The 25,533-nt window shown below is 45.5% G+C and overlaps 1 protein-coding gene across 5 annotated transcripts in view; it reads left to right on the top strand.

Moving 5' to 3' along the window:
• The window catches only part of NNT (nicotinamide nucleotide transhydrogenase), a 79,996-nt gene that overhangs the window by 13,521 nt on the left and 40,942 nt on the right, over positions 1 to 25,533 (top strand). For all 5 annotated transcript variants that reach the window (XM_028519139.2, XM_036020164.1, XM_028519122.2 and 2 more), the window contains exons 5-10: positions 3,430 to 3,517; positions 5,745 to 5,833; positions 8,081 to 8,268; positions 22,706 to 22,839; positions 23,307 to 23,498; positions 24,038 to 24,191. In XM_028519139.2, coding sequence (XP_028374940.1) covers positions 3,430 to 3,517; positions 5,745 to 5,833; positions 8,081 to 8,268; positions 22,706 to 22,839; positions 23,307 to 23,498; positions 24,038 to 24,191 — 845 coding nt within the window. The remainder of the gene's footprint in view (positions 1 to 3,429; positions 3,518 to 5,744; positions 5,834 to 8,080; positions 8,269 to 22,705; positions 22,840 to 23,306; positions 23,499 to 24,037; positions 24,192 to 25,533) is intronic.

The following is a 25,533-nucleotide window of genomic DNA, read 5'->3' as shown; positions in this document are numbered from 1 at the left end:
TTGGAGAGTGCACGTAAATTGTTTTTAAGGCTCCTTTTATTGTTTCTCAGTCATAAGATAGGAAATGGTTCTCCGTATTGTATGCACCTTTTCAATCTTCATGGGTAGAAGGCAAGGAGTATTTCTTCCCAGGGAAGGAAAGAACTGACCGATTATTTGTAAGAGGAATTTACTGTGTTTCATCTGTGTGTGCATATATGCATATATTAGGTTGACATAGCTGCTTTTCTGCCAGTGTCACTGAGGTCCAGTTGACCCATAGCGCTGCGGAAGTTTAAGGATAACATGTAGGTTCATGTTCTCTGTTGTGAAATGATTGCCATAATAAGCTTAGTTAACCTAACTTGCTGTTTTTATAGGTCAAAAATGGTTGGATATGGGTGGTTTCCTATGTTTCAAGCTAATATATACATATTAGCAGATTTCAGCATTTTCATTAGGTTTTGCTCCAGTAAACTCATAAAGTACTTAATAGGGAAAATGTCTGCACTTGAAGAAGTTTCATCTGGTGCCCAACCTACGCTGGTAACTGAAGGTGAACCGTTTCCTCTAACCTGTACGGCCTAGAGGGCGATAAACTTCATTTGCCCCGTCCAGCATTGATGCACTGAGCCTGCCGCCTGGAGCGCCAGGTGGAGGGTCCTCCTGGCTAGGACCGGGTCTGCTAGGAGGAGTCAGGCTCTGCGTAGCCCCGCCTGCCGCTGGGGAGGGATGGGCGTGGCCCTCTGAGTGTGGCGCGTGCGCACTGGGCTTGGAGAGTGGGAGGGATCTGGAAATCGGAGGGTGCTTATGAAATCAGCTCATCTAAGCAAGTGGCTGGACGAGATTTTAAACATGAAAACTATTAGTAGTCACAGTTTGCTAATATGAATGAGGAACCCACAAATGAAAACATTTGAAAAAACATTTGTGTGATAAGAAGAATAACTCGAATAAAGCCTGATGCACGAGCTGAAAGTTTTCTTAGATTTTTATCTTAGGTAGAGTGTATCATGTGCCACAGACTCTCCGTTGGGTTTTAGCTGTTCACTTGGGATGTAAATGAGACCGATAAAGAAAAATGACAAAGTGAAAACACACTTTGTTGTCCTTAATGTAATATGGCAAATGGTTGGTTTAAAGATATTTTTTTGTGATATAAGTTATATATACAGGAACAAAATAAATGTTTGCTATATTTATTTAGTTTGTAGAAAAGTTTTGCAACGAGGGACTTACACTTTTATATAGAAAATGTACAATGTAGACTTTTAAGGGCGCTCTTGATTTTGCCATGTGCAATGTACTTTTGGGAAAGGTTATCAAAACCAGTAGCTCTAGGGTAGTGGTTTTTAGCTGCAGAGTCTTTTGAGCAAATGAAGTGTGATGAGGCAACGGAAACAAACCCACTCAGGACAGAGTGGCCTCAGCTGGGCTGAGGGGTGGAGGGGTGTGCAGACACATGTCCCTTCTCTGTCCCACCCACTGGGGCCCGGGGCTGGATGGAATTTGAACTTGTGGGGACCCATGCAGCACAGCTTAAAGAATCGCTACTTGTGTCCTGAGCTGACATGTGCAAAGGGTGTAGTTTGAGATGTATTATCTAGTATTCTTGTCACACAACATGTGATAAATCGTTTTCTGTCTATATCACTCACACACACACATGGCCACCCTACACTGAAGACACGTTCCTTCCAGTTCATTGATGTTGATTCTGAGCTTTGTTGCCCTCACCAGAAACAAGCCCACTTTCCCCTTTTCTCCACCATCAATGTTTTCTTGTACATTTCCTGTGTAATCAACTTTGTTATTTTTTCAGTGTAGCAACTGCATCTTTTAAAACATTAATTCCAAATTTAATTTCTTACAGTGGTCTCTGAATCTTTATCATGTTTGCTTTATCATGTCTGAGAATTTCTATCACTTGGATTCAGAAATACACAAATCATGTAATGTCTAAAATAGTATTTTCCAGCTTTTTAAAAAAAATAATTTTCTTTTCTTTTTTTTTTTTAAAGATTTTTATTGATTTATTTTTACAGAGGGAAGGGAGGGGGGGGGGAGAGAGAGAGAGAGAGAGGGAGAGGGAGAGAGAGAGAGAGAAAGAAACATCAATGTGCGGTTGCTGGGGGTTATGGCCTGCAACCCAGGCATGTACCCTGGCTGGGAATCGAACCTGCGACACTTTGGTTCGCAGCTCGCACTCAGTCCACTGAGCTATGCCAGCCAGGGCTTATTTTCCAGCTTTAATATAACTTAAAACAGTGCATGCTTTTGCACCAATTATTATATCAAGTAATATTTATTTTGTAAAAATATGATTAAGGTTTTATTGTAAGCCAGCAGGTGGAGCTTACCATTAAATTGTTGCATTATAACATGAAGCTAGAGTGTGTGTTACTGAGTGAGAATGTGTAAAAGTATCTTTTAGGCCTAAAACGGTATGACAGTGAAATTCATGTAATGTGTTAAAAATATCCTGTTAAGGAAAAGATGGTGTATTTTACTAGTTTTTATTGCATGGGGTGTGTGTTTAGCTAAAAACACTAATGTTTCCCAAGGACTCACTGTGACAAGCTTTGGGTAAGTGCTTTTCCTGCACTATCTCGGTCAGTCCTTGTGGCAACACTGAGAGATGCTCTTTTCGTCCCCACTTAACACACGAGGAAAGCAAGGGCCGGAGCATTAAGGACATGTGCCGGCGGTCACCCCGCTAGTCAGCGGGGGGCTCGCTGTGACCCGGGCCCCTCTGTCTTGGAATCCCATGCTTTCAACCCATAGAGATCTAGGGAGGTGTTTTCTTTTCTGTATTCGTTCTGAGGTTGGAGTTGGAATTTTATTATATATAAGCATATAGCAAACCTAATTTTTTAATTTTAAAGTTTTCCTCCTGTTACATAAATACTGTATCATCACCAAAGAAAGTTCAGACAATATAATAAAGTAAAACAAAAGGTTTGAAATACCCATGGTCCCAGCATCCAAAGAAAAGCATTGTGAGCATTTTCTTATCTTTCCTTCATTTTTTCCCCATCACAGCCGACCTTCTGCAGCATTTGTTATAAAGAGGGTGGGGAGCGTCAAGGATAAGGATACGTGTCTGTAGGCTGGATGCTGGGTTAGCCGTCTGGCTCTGCCGTTCACTAGCTGGGGGACCTTGGGCAGGTCTCTTTTTCTTCCTCTGTGTGTGTCAGCGTCCTTACCTGTAAAATGAAGATAATAATTGTAACTGTGCACGTGATTGCTGTGAAGGTTAAAGGTGTAAGTGTATCTATAGCACTTAGAATCATTTTTTGATCCATAGTAGGTACTCTATAAAATGTTAGCTATTATTCCTTGATGATTCAGTTATAATGGGTGACTTATGAGGATATATGAGCCTAACATCTTCCACTTTATGGAATTATTCATGCATTTGTTTCTTTCTTTCTTTCTTTTTTTTTTAAGTTATAAGGCCGTGGTACTAGCAGCAAATCATTTCGGACGTTTTTTCACCGGTCAGATCACAGCTGCTGGGAAAGTCCCTCCGGCGAAGGTAGGTGAACCTTGGCACTGTTCTCATAGTAGGAGCTTGTTGGTGGCGAGGGTGTGTAGGGTTTTAAAAGACAGCCATTTCCCCAGTTTGTTATGTCACCTTCACCCTGATGACCTCTGTGGCTTGTGCAGATGTGTGGCAGGGCCTCAGAGCTGCTTAAGATTGCTTGAAAAAAAAAACCGTTGAGATTCAGAAACATTCTAGTCTTTTTTCTGTTTTTGATTTACTTGAATTCTTAAAGGGATTTTGGATAACTTGTTCTGTGTTTCCCATTTATTACTATTTTTTTTAACGCTTCAAGATACCATTCAGCAAATTCTTTTTTTTTAAGTCTATTTTTTAAATTTAACTTTTGAAGATTTTTTAAAAAGATTTTATTTATTTTTTAGAGAGGGAAGGGAGGGAGAAAGAGAGAGAGAGAGAGAGAGAGAGAAGGAGAGAGAGAGAGAAACATCAATGTGCAGTTGCTGGGGGTCATGGCCTGCAACCCAGGCATGTGCCCTGACTGGGAATTGAACTTGCGACACTTTGGTTCTCAGCCCACACTCAATCAACTGAGCTATGCCAGCCAGGGCCTCCATTCAGCAAAATTCTTGATTTCCCAATTATTGTGACATTTTGGTTCATTGAAAAGATTGTTTTGGTTTCCTCACTTTCTGTCTAATTTTGGGTCATGAGGACAGGAGACGGAGGTGGTAGAATCAGGATATTTGGCAGGGGGAGAGGGTGCAGTTTCTTTCATCTAAATTGAGAGCGGAGTGGAGAGTTGAGAGGCAGGGATGGCCAGGTGGAAGAGTAGATGACGTTGTGACCCCCCCAACCCTTCCTACGCACAGCAACAATATGAGCACAGGAAACAGGAAACAGGACTTGAACCGTAGGCATCCACCTGCACAGTGTACCTGTCGGTGGGGTGCAGGTGCACATGGGCACCCTGCGTTTTAGCGCTCTGTCATTATTCATGCAGCGTTCTCACGAAAAATAAATCACCTAGGAAAATGAAATATGCACAATAGTGGCTTTGAGCAATCTAGTTCATTGCTTTCAAACCAGGTCAGGTGGAGAAAGCGTTAAGTGTTTCAAGAGAGAAGGAGTATATATTCTTCTTGTAAGGTTGCATTGCTTTATTCTAGTGCCATCCCCTCTTTTAAATTGTGGGGTCTTTTGCCAGAATATGTTTGTTCCCTCTGGTCCCTCTTTGTCCCCTTCCCTGTAGACATGCCCCCCCCCCCCCAAAAAAAAAAAACCCCAAACAAACCATCACCATTAAGAGCAATTCAGAGGATTCTTGAGACACTGCCCCGGGGGTCGCTGGAGCACCATTAGACTGGCCCAGCGTTCTGAAAGCGGGGAAGGAGGTGTGGGCGTGGTGGGTGGGTAGGAGTCCATGAACTTCACTGTTCCTGTGGGTGGCATTCTCTCTCTGTGCTCTTTTTTTCTCCCTCCCTCTCTCCCTCCCCCAACAAGGACTTGCCTTCAATGGACTGGAAGGCATAATAGGGCTTTTCCCTGATGGCTTATTCCGCACCGCACCGGAGACCACGGCGCTCTCATTTTGTTTCCTCGAAGGCAGGGGAGACTCTCGCTTCTGAGGAATTCTTTGGTTCCCTTGGCTCTGAGCCTCCTGTGGTTAGGGAGATTAATGACATCGCTTTGTATTTCAGGTACAATTCATTCAGAATGCGTCCAAATTAGGCAGTGATTACCTGCCATTCCTTTCAGAAGCACTCGAGCTCGAAATTGGGGCTGGAGTAGAGGTGTCACCGAAATTGTATCCATCTTTGAAACTTATTTTGGTATTTTATGAGCTTAGTAAAACCTGACCATTTAAAAAGCGAGGGGTCAGCTAGAAGGCTACACTGGGAATGTCAGTCAACGGAGCTTTTCTGAAAGAACCCGTTGACCTTTAACACATATAACAATGCTGACCTTGCTGGGTGTAGCTTTTACCCGGAGATGCTGATTGTCGGGCTATTTTTGGTGACGGTTGATGCCTTGGCCAGCAGTGTCCCTTTGGCAAATTTTAAAGGAACAGTGGCCTTCAGTTCAAGAGCTGTCTCTCCACTCAGTACGTCCTGGGGGGGCTGGTCATTGCCACCGGCGCCACCTGGTTTGTGACTGAGCGCTGCCCGTGTACCAGGCCCTGAGAGTTACTAGCAGGTGAGTTCTTGTCATCAGTGGATAATGACTGTGACTGAACACATACGGGCTCTGCCTTCCTTCCCAGATCCTGATCATCGGCGGGGGCGTCGCCGGGCTGGCCTCTGCGGGGGCAGCCAAGTCGATGGGGGCGATTGTGCGGGGATTCGACACCAGGTGAGTGCCGTCCTCGTGATGGCTGTCAAGGGAAGGACACATTTCAGGTGGATGCTCTCCGTAGACTTTATCAATTCAAGGCGCTCATGGGAAGCTTTGAAAATAGGTCCACTTTTTCAAAGTCAACTCAAAGTGAAAACGTATTACTTAGGGGAAAACTTTTAAAGACCCAGACTCAGTACACCAGATATCATTAAAAAACAACAACACAAAAAACAACCACCACAAAAGAATTGAAAGCTCACACTCTGAAACAAAGCGTGAAGCAAGTTTTGTTTCTTCACGTGGATTAGCAGAGAGGCCAGAGTTGTTATCTCTGTCCTCAGTGTCTACCCTGTCGCCCTCCTGTGCCCTGTCTCTGCTCAGAGTGGGTTGGCATCAGGCTGGGTGTGAACCCTGGTCCTTGTGAGCCTGAAGGAGGAGCGTAGGAGACGCCCTAGAGAATAGACCGGGGTGTGTGCGTGAGGGGCGTGCTCTGCATTGATTGGATGGAAGCAGTAAAGCTGATTGGGCAACAGCAGATCCCTTAGGCAGAAGTGCTTGACCGTATTCATTGTGTATTTCTTTAAAGCAGACATATCAACATTTTCCCAGAATTTCATTGAAGAGAAGTTCCATTAAAATGAATCTTCCTTTCAGAAGGTGCTAGATACTGGATTTCGTTAAATGCTTACTGAATATTGTGGTCATTTGTGTTCTAGTTCTTTCTCCAGGTTGAACCACGTAGTTACGTATTTTCAGCTGAGGTCAGTGGAGGAATAGTACCTCCACTAACCTGCAGCATAGCGTGGTCAGAAACATGTGCCACCACTCGAGGGTGGAGAGAATGTGACTTCTGAGAGGAAAAAGTGTTCTGTAGAACGTGGCTCACAGTGCTTGCCCGGGACTTGGAGAAGCGATGTGCTAATACAAAAAGCTGTGCTGCGGAAATAGGAAAGGGCATTTCCAAGGTCCCCAGGACAAGCGCCAAGCAGAGCCAGAGCTGTGCATGCCGTCAGTCCTGCCTTTTCATTTTTGGTGTTTGCCGATGTGAGGTTTTGGAAGACCCCCCAAGCCTGGGAAGAGCGGGTGGTTCAGGTCTTCCCTGTGGTGGACGATATTCTTAAAACGGAAATGTGTATATTTTACTTGACTAAGGGATGATTTGAAACTTGGTGTGGGGTCAGCTACCGAGAATTTATTAACTGATCTCATTGGTTTAGATTGTGTATCGAGAAGACAGCTAGAATATAGCTGGTGCTTAACTCCGTTTTTATTGACCTTCACGAAGATACCTCAAGTACCCAGGGAAGAAGGCTGTGGTTTAACGGATACAATACTCTTCTAAGAATTATAGCCCATGAATAACTATTTCGAGACTGGGGGTTGGTATCATGTGATAAATATGTAATCCAAGTGTATTAGAAAACACACTTGATTGTAAATTCTTTTTGGAAAACCGAACGATATTTTTAGTTAAACATCTGAAAACCTAAGGACAACACATTGGCCAGTGATATTAACAGGGTATGATTTTTGAATCCTTTCAGATAGCGGGGGGATCCCCCTTAGAACAACAGTGAGTGTCTTGCCTAACGCCTGTATTACAAAGTTGAGAAACATAAAAGCATCATTTTCTTTCTCACCTTTCTGTGTGTGTGTGTGTGTGTGTGAATAAAGTTTTATTTACAAAAGTAATTGGCGGGTCAAGGGCTGTAGTTTTCAGATACCTGTCCTAAATGCTTACTCTCTTTCAGGCATTGTACCAAATGCAGATGAAAAAAATAGCTTTTTTCAAACACAGTTTAATTAGCACTTGGGGCCAAAATCATGTTGGTAAAATATGTCTAAGTGGGAGTCATTCATGTGAGAAAAGTCCCCATAAATCGGAACATTTACTAACAAAAACCTCCACCTGAGTGATTTGAATGAAGTCAAATCTTAATGCCGGTCAGACTTATCATCATCATTGACCGGGGAGCCTGGTGAAGCACAGTGGGTTACCGGAGTTGGAAAGAGTGAAATCCCTCTTGTCCTTTGACTAAGAAGTTCCTGTTGTTTCTTTAGTGTCAGAAAAAAAATCATCATAAAAAGCATTACCTTCCTTTAGAAAAACACTTCCACAGTCCAATCAAAGACATCAAAAGAGAGCCCCCACTTTTGAACATAGACAACCTCTTCTTTTTAAAAATGCGTGTGTCAGTGAGGATCTCGGGTCTGTATGAAGGGCCTGACCTGTAACCTCTGCTTTCCCTCCTGCGATACCAGAGCCGCAGCTTTGGAGCAGTTCAAGTCCCTGGGCGCCGAGCCCTTGGAAGTGGACGTGAAGGAGTCTGGCGAGGGACAAGGAGGGTACGCCAAAGAGATGTCCAAAGAGTTCATCGAGGCCGAAATGAAGCTGTTCGCTCAGCAGTGCAAGGAGGTGGACATTCTCATCAGCACTGCCCTCATCCCAGGTGTGTGCCGCCCCCGGGCCCTGCCACGGCGCTGTGGCTAGTGATGCCGCCTTCCGGTGCGGGTCAGTCCTCGTTGCACGTGGGAATTTCTTCAAGTGGAGCCCAGTTTGCTGTCTAGAACGTGAGAACGTGCGAGAGGCAGGAAAGACCAAACCACGGCAGCCCCTAGAGAAAAACAGTCGTTGACGATTTAGTGTATTTGCTTCTGGTCTTTTTTTCTGCATTTTTTTTTACCAATACATTTTTTTTTTCAAACTATTTTTTAAACATTTTTAAAAATTTATTTATTTATTTTTTAGAGAGGGAAGGGAGGGAGAAAGAGAGAGAGAGAGGAACATGAATGTGCGATTGCTGGGGGTTATGGCCTGCAACCCAGGCATGTACCCTGACTGGGAATCGAACTTGCAACACTTTGGTTCGCAGCCCGCTCTCAATCCACTGAGCTATGCCAGCCAGGGCCATTTCTGCATGTTTTTATCTGTGTGCACAGATCACCTTCTTTGAATACAGATACATTTGTACATAAAAAAGGTTATATTGGTACATAATTTCCTCTGTTTACATCCTTGGCAAACTGGTTTTTTAAATGATTTCTGTTCTCTTTGGTACGATGCTGCCTGTTTATTGTAGGACATTCACACAGTACTGAAAACTGTGGAGAAAAAGTGCAGATCTGAAGCCCCACCAGAGAGGACTGTTGTGACTATTTCGATGATTGTTTTTCCAGATGTGTGAGAGAAAGAGAGGAGAGCTTTGCGTGCGTGTGTTTATTTATGGAGTTTCCAGTATATCGAGGTCTGGCACAAATAACACCCCCCGCTCCCATTTTATTACAAAATCACAGGCATGTCATTCTGTAACATAACAAGATCACACTCAGGCACACCCTATGACAGTTTAGGTGGAACGTTCAGTATAAAAGTACAAATTGTCACACCCCTCTCATCACCCGACCAGCCACACTCACGCAGGCCTTACTCCTGCCGGGCCCTGTATTTTTACTTAAGGATATGGCACTTTCTCCCTGTCTGATTTTTTTCCCTTCACATGTTTGGTCTTTGCAATCAAACTGTGAGGTTTTTCGATGTCAGCAATTACTTTCCAGTCCATCACTACGTCCTCTTCTAAGAATAGTTTTCACTCAGTAAGTGATAGATGCCAAACCAATAAGCACTTATTAATTAATAAACACTAGCTTGATCTAGCCCTTTTATATCTTACCTTTTATAGTCGTCCCCCTCCACCTGTGCTTGTGTTGTTGGGTAGTGAATAGCATGCCCACTGTGACTGTTCCCCTTCCTGAAAGACAGGGGGCCGTGTAATGAGAGCTTGCGGAGTTCCTCATGTCTGATCCACCAGAGCAGCCTCGCCGTCGCTAGGGAACTGTGGACGGTCAGAGGCCGCTTTCTCATGAGGTCCCGGCGGGGGGGGGGTGAGGGAGGACTCTTCTGCCCCCCCCTTCCCCCGCAGTTCTGGCTCTGAGAGACCCAGGGGGCAGGAGGGTTATTATACCTACGAGTTTGTGGGGAAAACGTGCCTCCCAAGCTCCTCTTTCTGCCCTCTGTGTGTGCCGGTGATGCCTGGTAGGTTGGCTCGTCTCTCCAGACACCCCCATCCCGCCAGAGGTGGCTGCGGGGCAGGGGGGTCACAGGGCTCAGCCCGCTGAGGAGGACGAGGGTGCCATGAGTGCAGAAATGAGGCCTGCAGGTGGGGGCGGGTCAGGCCGGCCAGGGCCCAGGGCGGCCTCTGTGCCGTCTGCCAGAAGAGAGCCCTTCAGGATGCGTCCTGCTGTGACTCCTGGCTCGGCTGCAGCACAGGTGGCTTTGGAGGAGGGATGGGGCGGCCTTGGTGTGTGCGCCCTCTGACCTTGGAAAGGGAGCTGCTTCGTGCTGGGGAGAGGAGTCACCAGCTGACTAGATGTGTCAAGTGGCCAGCAGAGGGCGCTGGAGCATTTATTCCTACGGTTGGTCAGACTTGGCTGAGGAACCGAGGTTAGTTTGGACACAGGGTGTAGAATTATCACTGATCATGAAGCTGGAAGGGAGTGACAGAACTCACGATTTCTTATCTAAAACACATATTGACTTTTAGGGTATGCCCCCCCATAATGTCTTATTATCATTTTTTAAATTTTCACCTGAGGATATGTTTATTGATTTTAGAGAGAGGAAGGGAAGGAGGAAAGGAGAGAAAAAGAAACATGGATGTGAGAGAGAAACATTGATTGGTTGCCTCTCATATGTGCCCCGGTCAGGGATCGAACTCGCAACCTAGGTATGTGCCCTGACTGGGGACCGAACCTGCACTTTTCTGAGTATGGAACAATGCTCCAACCAACTGAGCCACCTAGCCAGGGCTGTTATTTTTTATAAATAGTTTATAGTAAGTGAACTTTAGTGGAAGGTTAGGTTGTGTAACAAGTTTTTTTTTTTTTAAGATTTTATTTATTTATTTTTAGAGAGGGAAGGGAGGGACAAAGAGAGAGAGAGAGAGAGAAACATGAATGTGAAGTTGCTGGGGGTCATGGCCTGCAACCCAGGCATGTGCCCTGACTGGGAATCGAACTTGCGACACTTTGGTTTGCAGCCTGCGCTCCATCCACTGAGCTACGCCAACCAGGACCCAGGTTTTTTTTTTTTTTTAATTGATTATAGAGAGAGAGAGAAAGGGGAAGAGGGAGAGCGAGAGAGAGAAACGTCGATTTGCTGTTACTCTTATTTATGCACTCATTGGTTGGTTCTTGTATGTGCCCTGACCCGGGGTCAAAGCCGCAGCCACTGGCGTATTGGGACAATGCTCTGCCCACTGGGCTACCCAGCTGAATGCGCACTGGGCCTGTATCACAAGTCTTAAGGAAGCCTTGTTGAGAAGTTTAATTGATGTGTTCCACTGAGCCTTTCCTGTTTGCAGCCTTTTCTGAAGCTGCGCTCTGCCTCAGTGCACCCCCCCAAAAAAGTGAATTAAAATATTATAAGGGAGAAGATGATCTTTTTAAAGATCCTTTATATTTCTGGGGGACTGAAACCTGAAACTATGAGCACTACAAAAAAAGACTGAGAAGATTATATATGAGGGGGAGGCCCCCCCAAAACTTGGAATTATCGTCTGGAGGGTGGGCCCTTTATAGCACAGGCTTCCCCTGCTGGGTGGGTGTCCTCAGAACCCATCTGCATCAGTGTACCAGCTGGCGTTGTTGTGAGAGGCTGTGTTTGGTTCCAGGGAATTTTTTTTGAAGACTCTTTCAACGTGTTTGCCCATCTCATGCTGGGTGATTTACGAGCGCACCTGCCTACACCACACTGAGTGTTCAGCAGTTCTTGACCAAAGATGGCATGGCACCCATGCCCCGCCCTTCCTGTCACCCGATCTCACCCCTCGAGCGACTGTTTTTGTTGTTTTTCTGGATGAGAAAAGTCCTCAAGGGGAAAAGTTTTTTTTTTTTTTTTTTTAATTTTATTTATTTATTTATTTTTTAAATATTTTATTTATTTATTTTTTAGAGAGGGAAGGGAGGGGGGGGAGAGAGAGAGAGAGGGAGAGAGAGAGGGAGAGAGAGAGAGAGAAACATCAATGTGCGGTTGCTGGGGGTTATGGCCTGCAACCCAGGAATGTACCCTGGCTGGGAATCGAACCTGGGACACTTTGGTTCCCAGCCCGCACTCAATCCACTGAGCTACGCCAGCCAGGGCGCAAGGGGAAAAGTTTTGCTGATGTGGAAGAGGTGAAACAAAAAACGGCAGAGGCTAAAAGGCATCAAAATTGACGAGTTCAAAAACTGTTTTGAACAGTGGGAGAAAAAGTCTCAGTAGGTGTATTGCATCAAATGGAGAGTACTTTGAAGGTGACTGAAGTTTCAACGTGTAAGAATAAATGTACAATTTCTTTTTTTAAAAGATTTTATTTATTTATTTTTAGAGAGGGAAGGGAGGGAGAAAGAGAGAGAGAGAGAAACATCAATGTGTGGTTGCTGGGAGCTGTGGACTGCAACTCAGGCATGTGCCCTGACTGGGAATTGAACCTGCGACACTTTGGTTCGCAGCCTGCGCTCAATCCACTGAGCTATGCCAGCCAGGGCTAAGAATAAATATACAATTTTTAATAGATAAGTTCAGGGTTTTTGTCCCCCCTTGGAAAGGCACGAATGCCCTTTGAAAATTGGTGTCCTGGGCCTTGTACCTCTGCGGGGTTTTGTCCCGAGCCTTCGCCTGGGCCACCTGACAGCATTCTGACTCCTGGAAGTCTCTTAGGGCAGAAGTTATTCTGAGGTTTTCCTTGGGTGGGATCCAAAGGGGATTAAGTTAAATGTCAGAAGTTCTCCGAGTTGAGGTTCCTCAGACTGGGATCCTGGTGGTGGCCCAGGAGGCCTGGCGTGGGCGACGGTGTTCAGAGGGACACAGGCAGCTAGCTTCTGGCTGCGATGTGACCCCCAGGTGTCCATCCATCAGTGGGCTCGAGGAAACGACGATGTCCCACTTAGGCGGGTTGTGCGGGGAACGGAACTTTTCTGGGGCCAGCGAACTGCCGTGCTTGCCGGGGATTGTGTGCCTCACCGTTGCTCCAGCACCTACACCCCCAGGGTGGGGTCGGGTGCCGGGCTAGAGGCTAGGATGTCACGCCATGTAGGTGACTTCAGGATGGGGCCTCGCCGACTGTCCCATTGGGGGGTGCTCTGCCCACAAGGACGAGCCCCCCACCTCCTGTCCGGCTCTTTGACCTTGGACACCACCCTCAGAAAGCAAGGCAGCCCTGCTCCCGGGGACAGGCTGTGCTCGTGGCCTTCTCTGCTGCACCTTTTGAGACACGAGAGGTTTTTCCCAGGCGTCCCTCGCGTTTTGGAGAGACTTGTCACAGACTTGGGGTGGGTGATCGGGAGGAGGTTGAAAATCTGGTCAGGGAGTTAAGGAGGGGAGAGTCGGGGTGGGGTGAGGAGGCATCGGGGAGCTGTAGCTCCAACTGCGTGTAGGCAGGTTTCCCCCAAATTCCAGTGAGAGCTGAGGACTGCGGAGCTCACACCAAGCCTGCGCTGACAGAACCACCTTGTGGAACAATCCTAAGCGTCAAGAGGCCATGCAGCTTTCCCACTGTCCCCTTCCCGCCCTCAGGTCTTGCCCTCGTTTTGTAATTGAGCCAAAGCTGTTGGAAATCCTGGGGTTTGTTCAGTCATGGGGACTGTCTTGGGGCTCCGTGGTTCCCAGCATCGTTAGGGAAAGGCGTCTCACACAATCAGGATCGGGGCACACCGGCCCCCCCACACCCAGCCTGTGCTGCAAAGCCTGCGCTCCCTGGAACACATTCCTCACCTTTCAGTTTCTCGTCCCGATTTAGCTTCCGGGCCTCGTGTCAAACTGGTTTATTACTACTCTCTGGGTCTGATTTCAGTCATGCTGGCTGCCCTGACCTCCTGGAATAGGCCAAGGACTTTCAGGCCTTTACACACATTGTTCCTTCCCTTTGGAATGCATCCCTGCCCAGCCCCGCCTTTCAAAGTCCTACCCAAGCCAGCGAACACCTCCTCCGTAGTTTCTACCATCGCCTGCTCTACTCGGTAGGAAGCCCTCCTTTCCCCTCATTCACAGCCCTCGGCCAGGGCCTCCCAGGCCAGCTGTTCTCAGTGTCCTTGCTCTCGGTTGCCCTCGGTTGCCCTCGGTTGCCTTGTGCCCCTGTTCACGGGTGAGAGTGTTTGCTGTATCCCGTCCTGGCGCGTGCTTGGCGTGGAGCCTTGCACTCAGCAGTGGCTCGGCTAACGCTGCCGAGCTACTAATCCTGGCACCTTTCTTAGGTGTTGGTGGGCACAGTTCCTTTCATTTTCCCAGGGCCATCCAAGGAAAGATGGAGAATGCTCTGTCGACCCCAATTTGGGATAGCAACACTGCAGGGCATAGTGTAAGGCCGGGAAGCCAGCAGTTTCATGTTCCTCGCATGAGTATCCAGAGGCGGGTTTGCGCAGGGGCACGGCAGTTCTTATTGGCCTGACGTTCCAATGGGGCGAACCAGCCCGTGCAGGTGGGCGATGAGATGCCCCTCCGCCTCTCCCTGGGTTTCTGCACCGGTCACTGATGGGGTGACGGGATGACCCTCAGGTCAGCCAGGCCCACGCTGGAGCAGTTCTGGAGGTCGTTTCTCCTGCGGCTCTTGGACTGGGTGGAGAAAATGAAAACCAGAGCGGTGACAGGAGGAGGCGAAGGAGGCTGGCGAAGCACCAGCGGAGCTCAGTGTGGAACCGTGCTCCTAAAATGACATTTCTGAGAGCGTGGGTACTCTCGTTCGCAGGGTCTTCTCACGCTCTGTTTTGCATTTAGTCAACGTGTTTGATACGGCATCACATCGAGGAGTATCCCTGTCTTCCTAGAGTTTGCTCGTGACACATGTATTTTGGTTTGGGTAAATGGATCCCATGATTTACACGACTCATCTCTTTGCTACTATACTGTTATATATATATATATATATATATATATATATCATGTTCTTGTGATAGCAGGAAGTTTTTCCCTGACCTGGTCTAATTCGATGCCTCCCAGGTCCGGAAGTTAAGAATTTCTCCATCTGATTACGTGCCCTTGAGTAGTTCCAGTAAATCATGCGAAAACGCTCTTTGGAAACATCATAAATTTTGTGGTAAACCCATTTCATCTCGGTCTCTTGTTCTTAATATTTTTAGTGGCTTCCTCTTAATTTCTTTCTTTGGTGACGCCCTTGAGGTTGTCTGCGAGGGCTCGGTGCTTTTCCTAGGAGGACAGAGTCCGAGAACAGTTTGAGTTCGGAGGACCACGTCGGGCCCGACTCCCTCGCAGGGGTGCAGTGCGTCGCCGACGGTCTGGTAGATCTCTCATTGTTGGTGTTTCGTTTGAGCTCAGCCCCTCTTTCTGCATTTAGCGCTGCAGAGAGACCAAGGGTATGTCCTTTTGCTGTACGGAGCGATAAGCTGTTAAAGCCATTTTTAGAAGTGAGTACTTTTTTTTAGAAGTTTCTAATTTTAATACTTTTATAACTGCGTCTTAGCATTCGATTAATGAGCAAATGCAGGACTGTGAAAAGATACTACGAACTGAGTCACTTTTAAGGGTGGATCTGTGCGAGTCACAGCCGCGGTGCCAACAGGGCGTGAGGGAGGCGTTTTGTCAGGCTACAGGTCAGGTCTCGGTGCGTGCAGAGAGAGGGTCAGGGACCCCTCACCCGGACCTGTGGCGCCCCTACTCACCCCAGGTAATGGCCACCCAACTGGGGAACGCTATACTTAAGAGTTTTAGATGAGTGCTTCTAATCCTTCGGCTAGTCTAGAAACACAACTGTTCACTAACCTTCCAATGCAGAGTCTTTTAGGCCTAAAACATTAGACCTCAGAGCTATAAGTAAAATTTTCCTGCCCTACCTAGCCTGTACTTGGTGGGCACTAAGGAAGTATTAATAGAGTCAATGAATGAGTGGATAGTTGAATGATGGCTGTGAGTACATGATGTCACACCGGTGCCCTGACAGAAAAGTATGGGAACATACTCCCAGCTAGGAGGGACCTGGGCGATCTTACCAGAGAGTGTGATCACCAGGAGGAACCCAGAAATGGTTCAGGAGGTAGACCATCAGGCCAGATTTTCCATCCACAGTTTGTACTGTGCCAGGAGATATATTGAAATTTTTCCTCTCATTATTTTCTATCACAGTGATATTTTTTGGGGGGGTAGGAAGGTGGGTTTGTGGAAACGTAACAACTTTGGTCTTTTTGTATCTCTCATCCCTTGTAGAAAAATGATAAAATTAACAGAAATGGACAGTTGAAAGGGGAAATCCCAACTGTGTCTTTAAAAATAACCTTATCTGGCCCTAGCTGGTGTGGCTCAGTGGATTGAGCGCTGGCCTGTAAATCAGAGCATCGCTGGTTTGATTCCCAGTCAGGCACATGCCTGGGTTGTGGGCCAGGTCCCTAGTTGGGGGCATGTGAGAGGCAACCACACATTGCTGTTTTTCTCCCTCTCTCTCACTCCCTTCCGCTCTGTCTAAAAATAAATAAAATCTTAAAAAAAAAAACCCCCTATCTGCCTTTTAAAATTAACTGTTCCAATCTCTTCTACAGTTACGTCTTGAAACACCTGATATGTTCACTTGATCTTTTACCTTTGTATCCAGGATCTGTTCCAGGCTGTCTCCGGGTATATAAGACATCTCTTTGTATTTGAAGGTTTGCATTAATCATTGGATATCTTTTTTTCTATGTGTTACATTGTGAAAAAGCTGTACTCATCCCCCCTGTTGGTCATCCACCCTCAGTTCTGTCTGTCTCCCTTTGAAAGTGTGGTGATGCACTTTTTGAAAGGTTGTCTTAGCCTTTGCTTCAAGTGCTGTGGCAGGAGGGGCAGGTGACTTTGAATGAAGCCATTCCAATTGGTCAGTAAATCAATTGGTCTAATGGCATTTCTACATTATTTTAACTTTTCTAGTACAACTCTTTTTTTTTTTAAAATTTTTATTTAATTTTAGAGGGGAAAGGTGGGAGGGAGAGAAACATCAATGCGTGGTTGCCTCCCACGCACCCTCCCTGGGGACCTGGCCTGCAACCCAGGCATGTGCCCTGACTGGGAATCGAACCAGTTACCCCTTGCTTTGTAGGCTGGCACTCAATCTACTGAGCCACACCAGCCAGGGCCTAGTCTTCAACCTAACCTATGTCTTCAACTTAAAGCAGAAACTGGTTGTGATTATGCAGGAATACTTTATTATTTATTTTATAAAAATAGTATGTGAGTTTTGTTGGAAACTCACTAAAGTGCCAAGTAGGCAATAGATCATCCATGATCTCTCTATTTAGTGAGAAATACTATTAATACTTTCCATTTCCTCTCAGCTTTCTTTTATGTATTTTATCATGTTAGACCAAAATATAATATCTTTCTTATTTTCTCCACTTAATATTATATAATAAAATTTCCCCTTAATATAATATGCAGAGTCATTAAGAGCTCTTTGTAAATAAACACATTTTAATGGTTTTATAGAATTTTCTTGTTCGAATGTACTGTATTTTATTTAACAGTTCTCTCAAAGTTGGGCTTTTTATTTTAATTTTTTTCTACTAAAAACAATACTCTAACATTTTTCTACATTATTCCCGTGTCAGGATTTTCATGAATTTTCTCAGGATTAATTGGCTCTTAGAAGTGGATTTACTGGGTGAATGGGTAGCAACATTTTGGCCAGTTGGTATGTACTCAGTGAACTACACTTTTCTGAACAATTGTTTAGCTCCTAATCTCACCAATAGATTGTCTAGCTAATTGTTTCATTTCAATATTTTTATAATTTTTGACTCTTTGAATTAGCGGGACAAAACAAAGTATCTCACTTTTTTACTCACATTTCTTTGATTCTCACTGAGGGTGGACTTTTTTTTTTCATTTGGTTTCCATTTCTCTTTAAAATGACCAGTTGTGTTATTGTTCATTGATCTACTAGGATCTTAGTGTTTTGTTTTATTTAAACTTCTGTGACCTTTTAATTAAATTTTTGTTGTATTTATGCTTTTTTGAGGATTGTTCATATTTAAATCTATTGACGTTTTCCTTTGTATTTTCCCCATTGCTTTAAATTTAGGAAGTACTTTCTAATCCAAAGACTAGAGAGATATTCACCAAGGTTTTTAGTTTTCTTTTTCTTTATGGTTGATTATCTTATATTGGAATTAATTTTGATTCATAGAATGTGGAGGTTAGTTTAAGTGTGATATTTTGTCTGGATAGATTTCCCCCCCGATACCTACCTCATTGTCTTATTCCCTTTGTCCCTTCCCCTGTGTGACGCCACATTTATCACACGTGACACTTCTGTCACATTGGCCGTCAGGGCGAGATAGCACATTTTGAAATTGCCTTCTCAGCCTTTTTCTGTGTCTTGACCTATTCTTCTCAGGACTTGCTCATTTGGACTTTTATGTATTACCCTGCTTCTTTTTTGGCCCTGTTTTTTTCCCTTCTGCTTTTAATTTTTATCTCTGCACTTTGCAGAATTTTCAAAAAACTAATCCACATGTGAGCTCTGGAGGGCGGCTGTTCTGTTACATTTGCCATTGTGCTCCCTTTCACCCTCAGTTAATTTTTTAAATTATAAAATGAAGTCAAGCTCTTATAGAAAATTTAGGAGGTAAGGAAAATCACAAAGAAGAAAATAAATTAGTCTCATCACTCAAAAAATATCCTGGTATTGTTCAACATCATATTATGTAGAATTTAATAGAAGCTATAGAGTATAAGTAATAGTTTATATATGCATGAGTGTACATATATGTGAGACATTTATATATGTAGCATAAATGTTTTATTTTTACTGAATGGGAGCATCTTATATATACTGTTTTGTTGCATGCTTTCTTTCTTTTTTTTTTAAATCCTCACAGGAGGACATGCTTATTGATTGTAGAGAGAGGAGAGGTGAGGGGGAGAGAGAGGGGGAGGGAAACATCTGTAGGTTGCCTCCCACACATGCCCTGATTGGGGACTGCAGCTCAGGCGTGTGCCTTGACCGGGAGTCAAACCCACGACTCTTTGGTTTACAGGATGATGCTCCAACCAGCTGAGCCATACAGGGCAGGGCTGTTGTGCGCTCATAAAATAACAATTCCATGTTGTAAGCATCCCTCTATAACTTAAGTAAACTTCTTAAACGTACCCAGAGTTATTTGACTAGACACTAAATAAATTAGTCTATGTGAAAGAATCTGCTATCTTCTCCAAAGGGATTGGATTTCCGAGGGGCATGCAGGTGGGCATGTGTGTGTGTGTGTGTGTGTGTGTGGACGCGGAGGGTGTCAGCATCGGCGTAACTGTTTTGCGAAGGTCGAATGAGTCCAGGAAGACAGCAGGCGGCACATCAGACATTTTCTAGGGAGCCTAAATGGTCTTGGCCACTGGCTGTCTCCTAAAATGGGCAGCACTGCAGTCCGGGGAAGGATCCTTAGCTGTAGATGTCTCAGAAGAAAGATAGAGTCCAGAATTTCGAGGGCAGGAGAAACCAGATGCCAAATCAATTTTGTGAGGTCGGTGGCCATAAAGTTGGTGCAGTCAGAAGACAAGCCAGTGGACCCGGATCCCAGTGGGCTGTGGTCCGGAGACTCGTGTAAGCCACGCCTGCCTGGGACTGCTGGGTGCCAGGGGCGGGGCGAGAGCGGGAACCGGCCAGAGGCTGGTTACTGGGGAAGAGGCTCTGGACCACATGTCAGCAGGGAGGAGGGCGACGGCAGTGAACACACTATTCACCTGGAAAGAGCAGGTTTTCGCTCTACCTTTGTCACTTCCTGTGGCTACAGCCCTATGGCCCACGGTCGCAAATCACCGCGGAGCTGGACAGCACGGCCTGTGATTTGCGAAGACTCCCCTCAGATGTGTGTGGGTTGCATCCCTGAATTCCCACGCTCGAGTAAAGGTTCGTTACATAGTGAAGATGCCTTTGCTGGTCTCCCGTGGCGGGTTCGAGGAAAGGAATTTTGAGAAGTGATTAAACTACTAGGAGCTCAGGGTGTTGTCATGGGGGAAAACATCTCCTCATTCTTGCTTTTTCTTGGAGACTCAGGAGACAGACCCGGAGGTCATCTGACACGCCGTGTGGCAGCCGGCCAGCGGGGCTGGGGTGGAGGGTCCAGTGGGGCGGCAGTGCGAGAGAATGTTCGACAGAGCCCTTCGACCTGAGCCTGGGGTCCTTCGTAGAAGGAGGCCTAGGGTTTGGACTTGATCTTGGAAGCACAAAGTGTGCATCAGAAATAAAGGGGGTACTATATAAACATCCACTTGTGTCTTTAGCACTTCTTTTTCCACATGTGCTATCAATAAAGGCAATTTTTCTTTTAAAAATTATTTATTGACTTTAGAGAGAGGGAGGAAGGGAGAGACAGATACCTGGATCTGTTGTTCCCCTCATTTGTTGTTCTCCTCTTTTTCACTCGGCTTTTTCATCCGCTGGCTGGTTCCTGTGTGTGCCCTGCCCGGGGTCAGACCCGCAGCCCTGGCGAATCAGGCTGACAGTACAACCAGCTGAGCTACCCGACCAGGAGTATTTTTTTTAAATCCCACTTATTCCAATCAACGAGACTGAAAAACAGATTACAATGCAGATTTTAATTTGAGTAGGTTTTCATTTATAAAATGAGTGTGCTCACTAAAATTTTGTAGGCACGGATTTGGCAACTTTGAAAAGAAGAGATAAAGATAATTAGCCTGCTAGCTCTTTGCTTTTCTGACACCAGTGCCACAAGTTTCTTTTAATTTTTTGGCACAGGTATTTACGTTGTTTCGTGAATCTTGAACATGTATGGACAGTATCAGCCTCCCTTGAACATATGGATGTTTATGAGCTTGAAAAATTCTTGCATTTGGTGCCTTATGTTTTTTTTTAAGATTTATTTTATTTTATTTTTAGAGCAGGAAAGGAGGGAGAAAGAGAGAGAGAGGGAGAAACATTAATGTGCGGTTGCTGGGGGCCATGGCCTGCAACCCAGGCATGTGCCCTGACTGGGAATTGAACCTGCGATGCTTTGGTTCGCAGCTTGTGCTCAATCCACTGAGCTACGCCAGCCAGGGTGATGCCTAATGTTTTATGTAAGAATTAGCGAATGAATTTAAAGTGCTAAGTATCTCCCGAGGAGAATGTTCCGTGAGGGATTTTGTGTTTCTCTACCAGTACATTCCCATCGCCAGGTGTAAGGCCTGGCCCACCAGAGTGGTCGCTGTGTGGGAATGGAAGTGTGTGCGTGATCCCTAAGGCTTCTGGGGTTGCGGCACCCTACTGCTTTCATTTCACAGCACTTTATTTTCTCTTAATTTTATTTTTTTTAAAGATTTTATTTATTTATTTTTAGAGAGGGAAGAAAGGGAGATAGAGAGAGAGAGAGAAACATCAATGTGCGGTTGCTGGGAGTCATGGCCTGCAACCCAGGCATGTACCTTGACTGGGGATTGAACCTGCGACACTTGGGTTTGCAGCCCGCCCTCAATCCACTGAGCTACGCCAGCCAGGGGACCTAATTTTATCTTTTAATTACAGTTTACATTCAGTATAATTTTGTATGAGTTTCAGGTGTACAGCATAGTGGTTAGACAATTAAATACTTTACAGGGTGGCCCCCCGATATTCCCTGCACCCAGCTGGCACCACACGTGGTTATCACAATATTATTGACTATATCCCCTGTGCTGTGCTCTACATCCCCATGACTGTTTCATAACTACCAGTCCGTGCTCCTCAACCCCTTCAGCTTTTCCCCCCAGCCCCCAAGCATCCCTCCGCTCCACCCCACCAACCCCGGCAACCATCAGTCTGTTTTCTGTCTCTACGAGTCTGTTTCAAAATGTTTGTTCACTTATTTTGTTCTTTAGAGTTCATATGTAAGTGAAATCATATGGTGTTTGTTTTTCTCTGTCTGACTTAACTCACTTAGCATAATACCTTCTTGGTTCATTCATGTGGTCACAAATGACACAAGACTTCATTCTTTTTTATGGTTGGGTAATATTCCACTGTGTGTATGTACCATAGCTTTTTTATCCACTTGTCTATTGATGGGCACTTGGGTTGCTTCCGTGTCTCGGCTCTTATAAATAATGCTGCAATAATGGGTGCACATATTCTTTCTGGTGTTTTGGGTTTCTTTGCACATATTCATAGAAGTGGAATCACTGGGTCATAAGGAGGTTCCATGTTTAATTTTTTGGGTGACTCCGTACTGTTTTCCACAGCGGCTGCACCAGTCTGCATTCCCACCAAGAGTGCTGGAGGGTTCCCCTTTCTCCACATCCTCACCAGCTCTTGTTGTTTGTTGACTTAGTGATGGTGGCCATTCGGACAGGTGTGAGGTGATGTCTCCTTGTGATTTTAATTTGCACCTCTCTGATGGTTAGTAACGTTGAACACTTTTTCACATGTGCATTGGTTGTGGCACGTTCTTGACTCTCTTTGAAGTTACCCTGTGTTAAATTAAGGTAGATGAGTAGAACAAGCAGGAAAACTGGTGACATTTGTTAAGATAATTAGGAATATTCCATTCTGTGGTTAAAACATTTGTATTGAATATTCCCTTGACACTTGTGGTTTTCGTGAATTGTCCAATTTGGGTGCATATAGTTTCATTAATAGCTTATTATTGTGCTTTTTAAAAAAGAACAAGCAAAGTGTTTCTCTCTTCCGGAGTGCTACTGGACATAAGCCCTTTGGGAAGAACGGTGCTTTGGTTTCCACGCTGCGCACAGGGCTCCGGCCTGCACGCCAGCTCCGCAGCCCACCGTCTCATTGCTTCCCCAGGAGAAGGACCAGTGTCCCCCACCCCCGCCGTGTGGACTTGAGGCATCTCTGGGAAGAGTTCCAGTTCCAGACGTTAGCTTCCTAAGGGCCCAGGGACTACGGTCATACTCAGAATACACTTTAAAAAACTATAGTTTGTGCTTTTCTTTTATTCCATTAGGTAAAAAAGCCCCCGTCTTGTTTAGCCGAGAAATGATCGAGTCGATGAAGGAAGGCTCCGTCGTTGTGGATCTGGCTGCCGAGGCCGGCGGGAACTTTGAGACCACGAGGCCGGGGGAACTGTACGTCCACAAGGTATGGGCCCGCTGCTGTGGTTCGCGTGAGACTGCTCACGCCTTGAAGTGTTTAGAGACACCGAAGCCTGAAATGAAATGCTAAAAATAAAGATAGAGGCACATTTAAGGCTCGTTTTGGAATATGTATTTGTTTGTGAGTATGTGTATATATTTCTTTTTTTAAAATATTTTATTTATTTATTTTTAGAGAGGTAAGGGAGGGAGAAAGAGAGAGAGAGAGAAACATCAATGTGCAGTTGCTGGGGGCCGTGGCCTGCAACCCAGGCATGTGCCCTGACTGGGAATCGAAACTGCGATGCTTTGGTTCCCAGCCCACACTCAATCCACTGAGCTACGCCAGCCAAGGCATATATTTCTAAAGAGGCAGAATTTCTAAACTCGCCCTTGCCCGTGACTGGGACTTGTTCTGGAAAGAGTGTGAGCTCGCAGCCACAGAGCTTTCTGACGGTGTTTGTGTCCATTTAGGGTGTCACGCACATAGGCTACACAGACCTGCCCAGCCGAATGGCCACGCAGGCCAGCACGCTGTACTCCAACAACATCACCAAGCTCCTGAAGGCCATCAGCCCTGACAAAGACAACTTTTACTTTGAAGTGAAGGATGACTTTGACTTTGGTACAATGGGCCATGTCATCAGAGGGACTGTGGTGATGAAGGTAAGCAAAGAGATCTGGTCCTTTCTGAGTTTTCACTGTAGGTTTGTTTTGGGTTTTCTGCTCATGGAAGAGTCCTGTTCTGGAATTGAGATCTATTCTAATAGTGTTGTTATGTTGGGTTTGTGCCAATAAAAATTGTTTAAAAATGCGGAATGATTTAAATATTGCAATGATATATATATATGTGTATATATGTGACTCACCTAAAATAAGCACTGCTTTTGAAAAACAAATAAAACAAAAAATCAGAATTGAAAAAATAAAAATGAAGTGTTTCTCAAATCTATTTGCTTTTAAGGGTTTGATCTGTATTTTTCCATGCATGTTTTATGCACACACAAATTACATCGATGCCTATGTGTGTAATAACAATGTTGTATATTTATGCACACATGCATTATGTATTTATATAAAGTGATAAGCTATGCATTATTAGAATTTATTTAAAATTATTTTTAAAAGAACATTTTATCCTCCACGGTGTATATTTTTGAAATACTGGATTGACTTAAAAATGCTGTTTTTTTAATTTCTGTTAGGATGGCAAAGTGATTTTCCCTGCTCCCACACCCAAAAATATTCCTCAAGGTGCGCCGGCGAAGCCGAAGACGGTGGCTGAGCTGGAAGCCGAAAAAGCGGCTTCTGTGACTCCCTTCAGGAAAACGATGACCACGGCTTCCGCCTACACGGCAGGTGCGGCCCCGCTCGTCCCGACGTAGCCGCGGTTCTTTGACTTGAGAAAGTGATGCATTCATTGTCAACACCGTTAAGGGGAACACTCCTGCCCATCTTTGGATTGCATTCGGAATCGGGCCTGTTGGGAGCACTTTTTCGTGCACTGTGTTCTTTGCCCCGCCCCCTTTGGGAGTGGAGATTGTGGGGATTCGCCGGCCGGGGCGACAGGGGGCGCTGTGCTCAACACTGGGATGAGTGTGTGTGAAAGAATGTACAAGCTAGTCCTTTCCTTTTAGAAAAACACCTTACATGTAATTGTTACTGTTTTTCTCTACATCAGGTAGAGAGAGTAATGATGTCCATCAGATTGTGCTGATGTTGGGTGTGTGGCTATGTGGCTGCTTGTGTGTGTGTGTGTGTGCGCGCGCGTGTGTGTTTGGTGGTTTATGGAACCGCGGTTGCGACCACCCGCACAGCTGGGAGAGACGAGGGGCCCAGCTGCTTCCGCGGAGAGCAGGCCCGCGACTCGGGCACGCCGCCTTCGGACGTTTGCCCAGCACTCTGAACTGCTCGCCCGGTAAAAAAAAAACAAACACCCAGTTTTCAAATGCTTATCTTTTTCTTTATAATTTAATGTCAGTTCTTTGCTTTTAAATCCATCTTTGTGAAAACACTAAAGAATTACTGTGATGTCAGGACAGACACTCATTCTGGCTATGAATTAATGAGTCTGACATAGGGATAGTTGATATTATATTGGTGTCTCTCCCATAGGATGAATGAAAAATGTTTAGACCTGCCCTGGCTGGTGTGGCTCAGTGGATTGAGGACTGGCCTGCGAACTGAAAATTCATCAGTTCGATTCCCAGCCAGGGCATGTGCCGGGGCTGCAGGCCAGGTCCCTGGTTGGGGGCGTGCGAGAGGCAGCCAACTGATGTATGTCCTGTACATCGATGTTTCTCACCCTCTCTTTCTCCCTCCCTTCCCATCTTTCTAAAACTAAATAAAATCCTTTAAAAGAATGTTTAGGCCTGCTTAGAGCCAAAACAAAAACCAAACAAAAGCAAGCTACCCAGAATCAAGGACCAGCACCAGCGGAGGGAATTCTTGCAGCCTCAGCATTCTCCCCAGTCCCCTGTGAGGCCAGCTGTTGTGAAGCCAAGTACGTAACTAACTCTCCTTGAAGGAAGAGCAAGTCTCAGCAAAATGACCAGGAGACTCTCTGGTGGTGAACACTGTGAATAAACGGGGCAGTGTCCCTACTTGCACTCACTGGCTGAAAGAAAAGAAGCCAAATTTTTGTAGTGTACATGGAGAGTATTATCGGGAGCATTGCGAGCTGCCATCTGTCTTCGAGATT

This window comes from Phyllostomus discolor, chromosome 3, assembly GCF_004126475.2.
Source record: "Phyllostomus discolor isolate MPI-MPIP mPhyDis1 chromosome 3, mPhyDis1.pri.v3, whole genome shotgun sequence".
Classification (NCBI taxonomy): Eukaryota; Metazoa; Chordata; class Mammalia; order Chiroptera; family Phyllostomidae; genus Phyllostomus; species Phyllostomus discolor.
The sequence above is the reverse complement of the archived record's forward strand: the minus strand, read 5'-3'. Positions and strand labels throughout refer to the sequence as shown.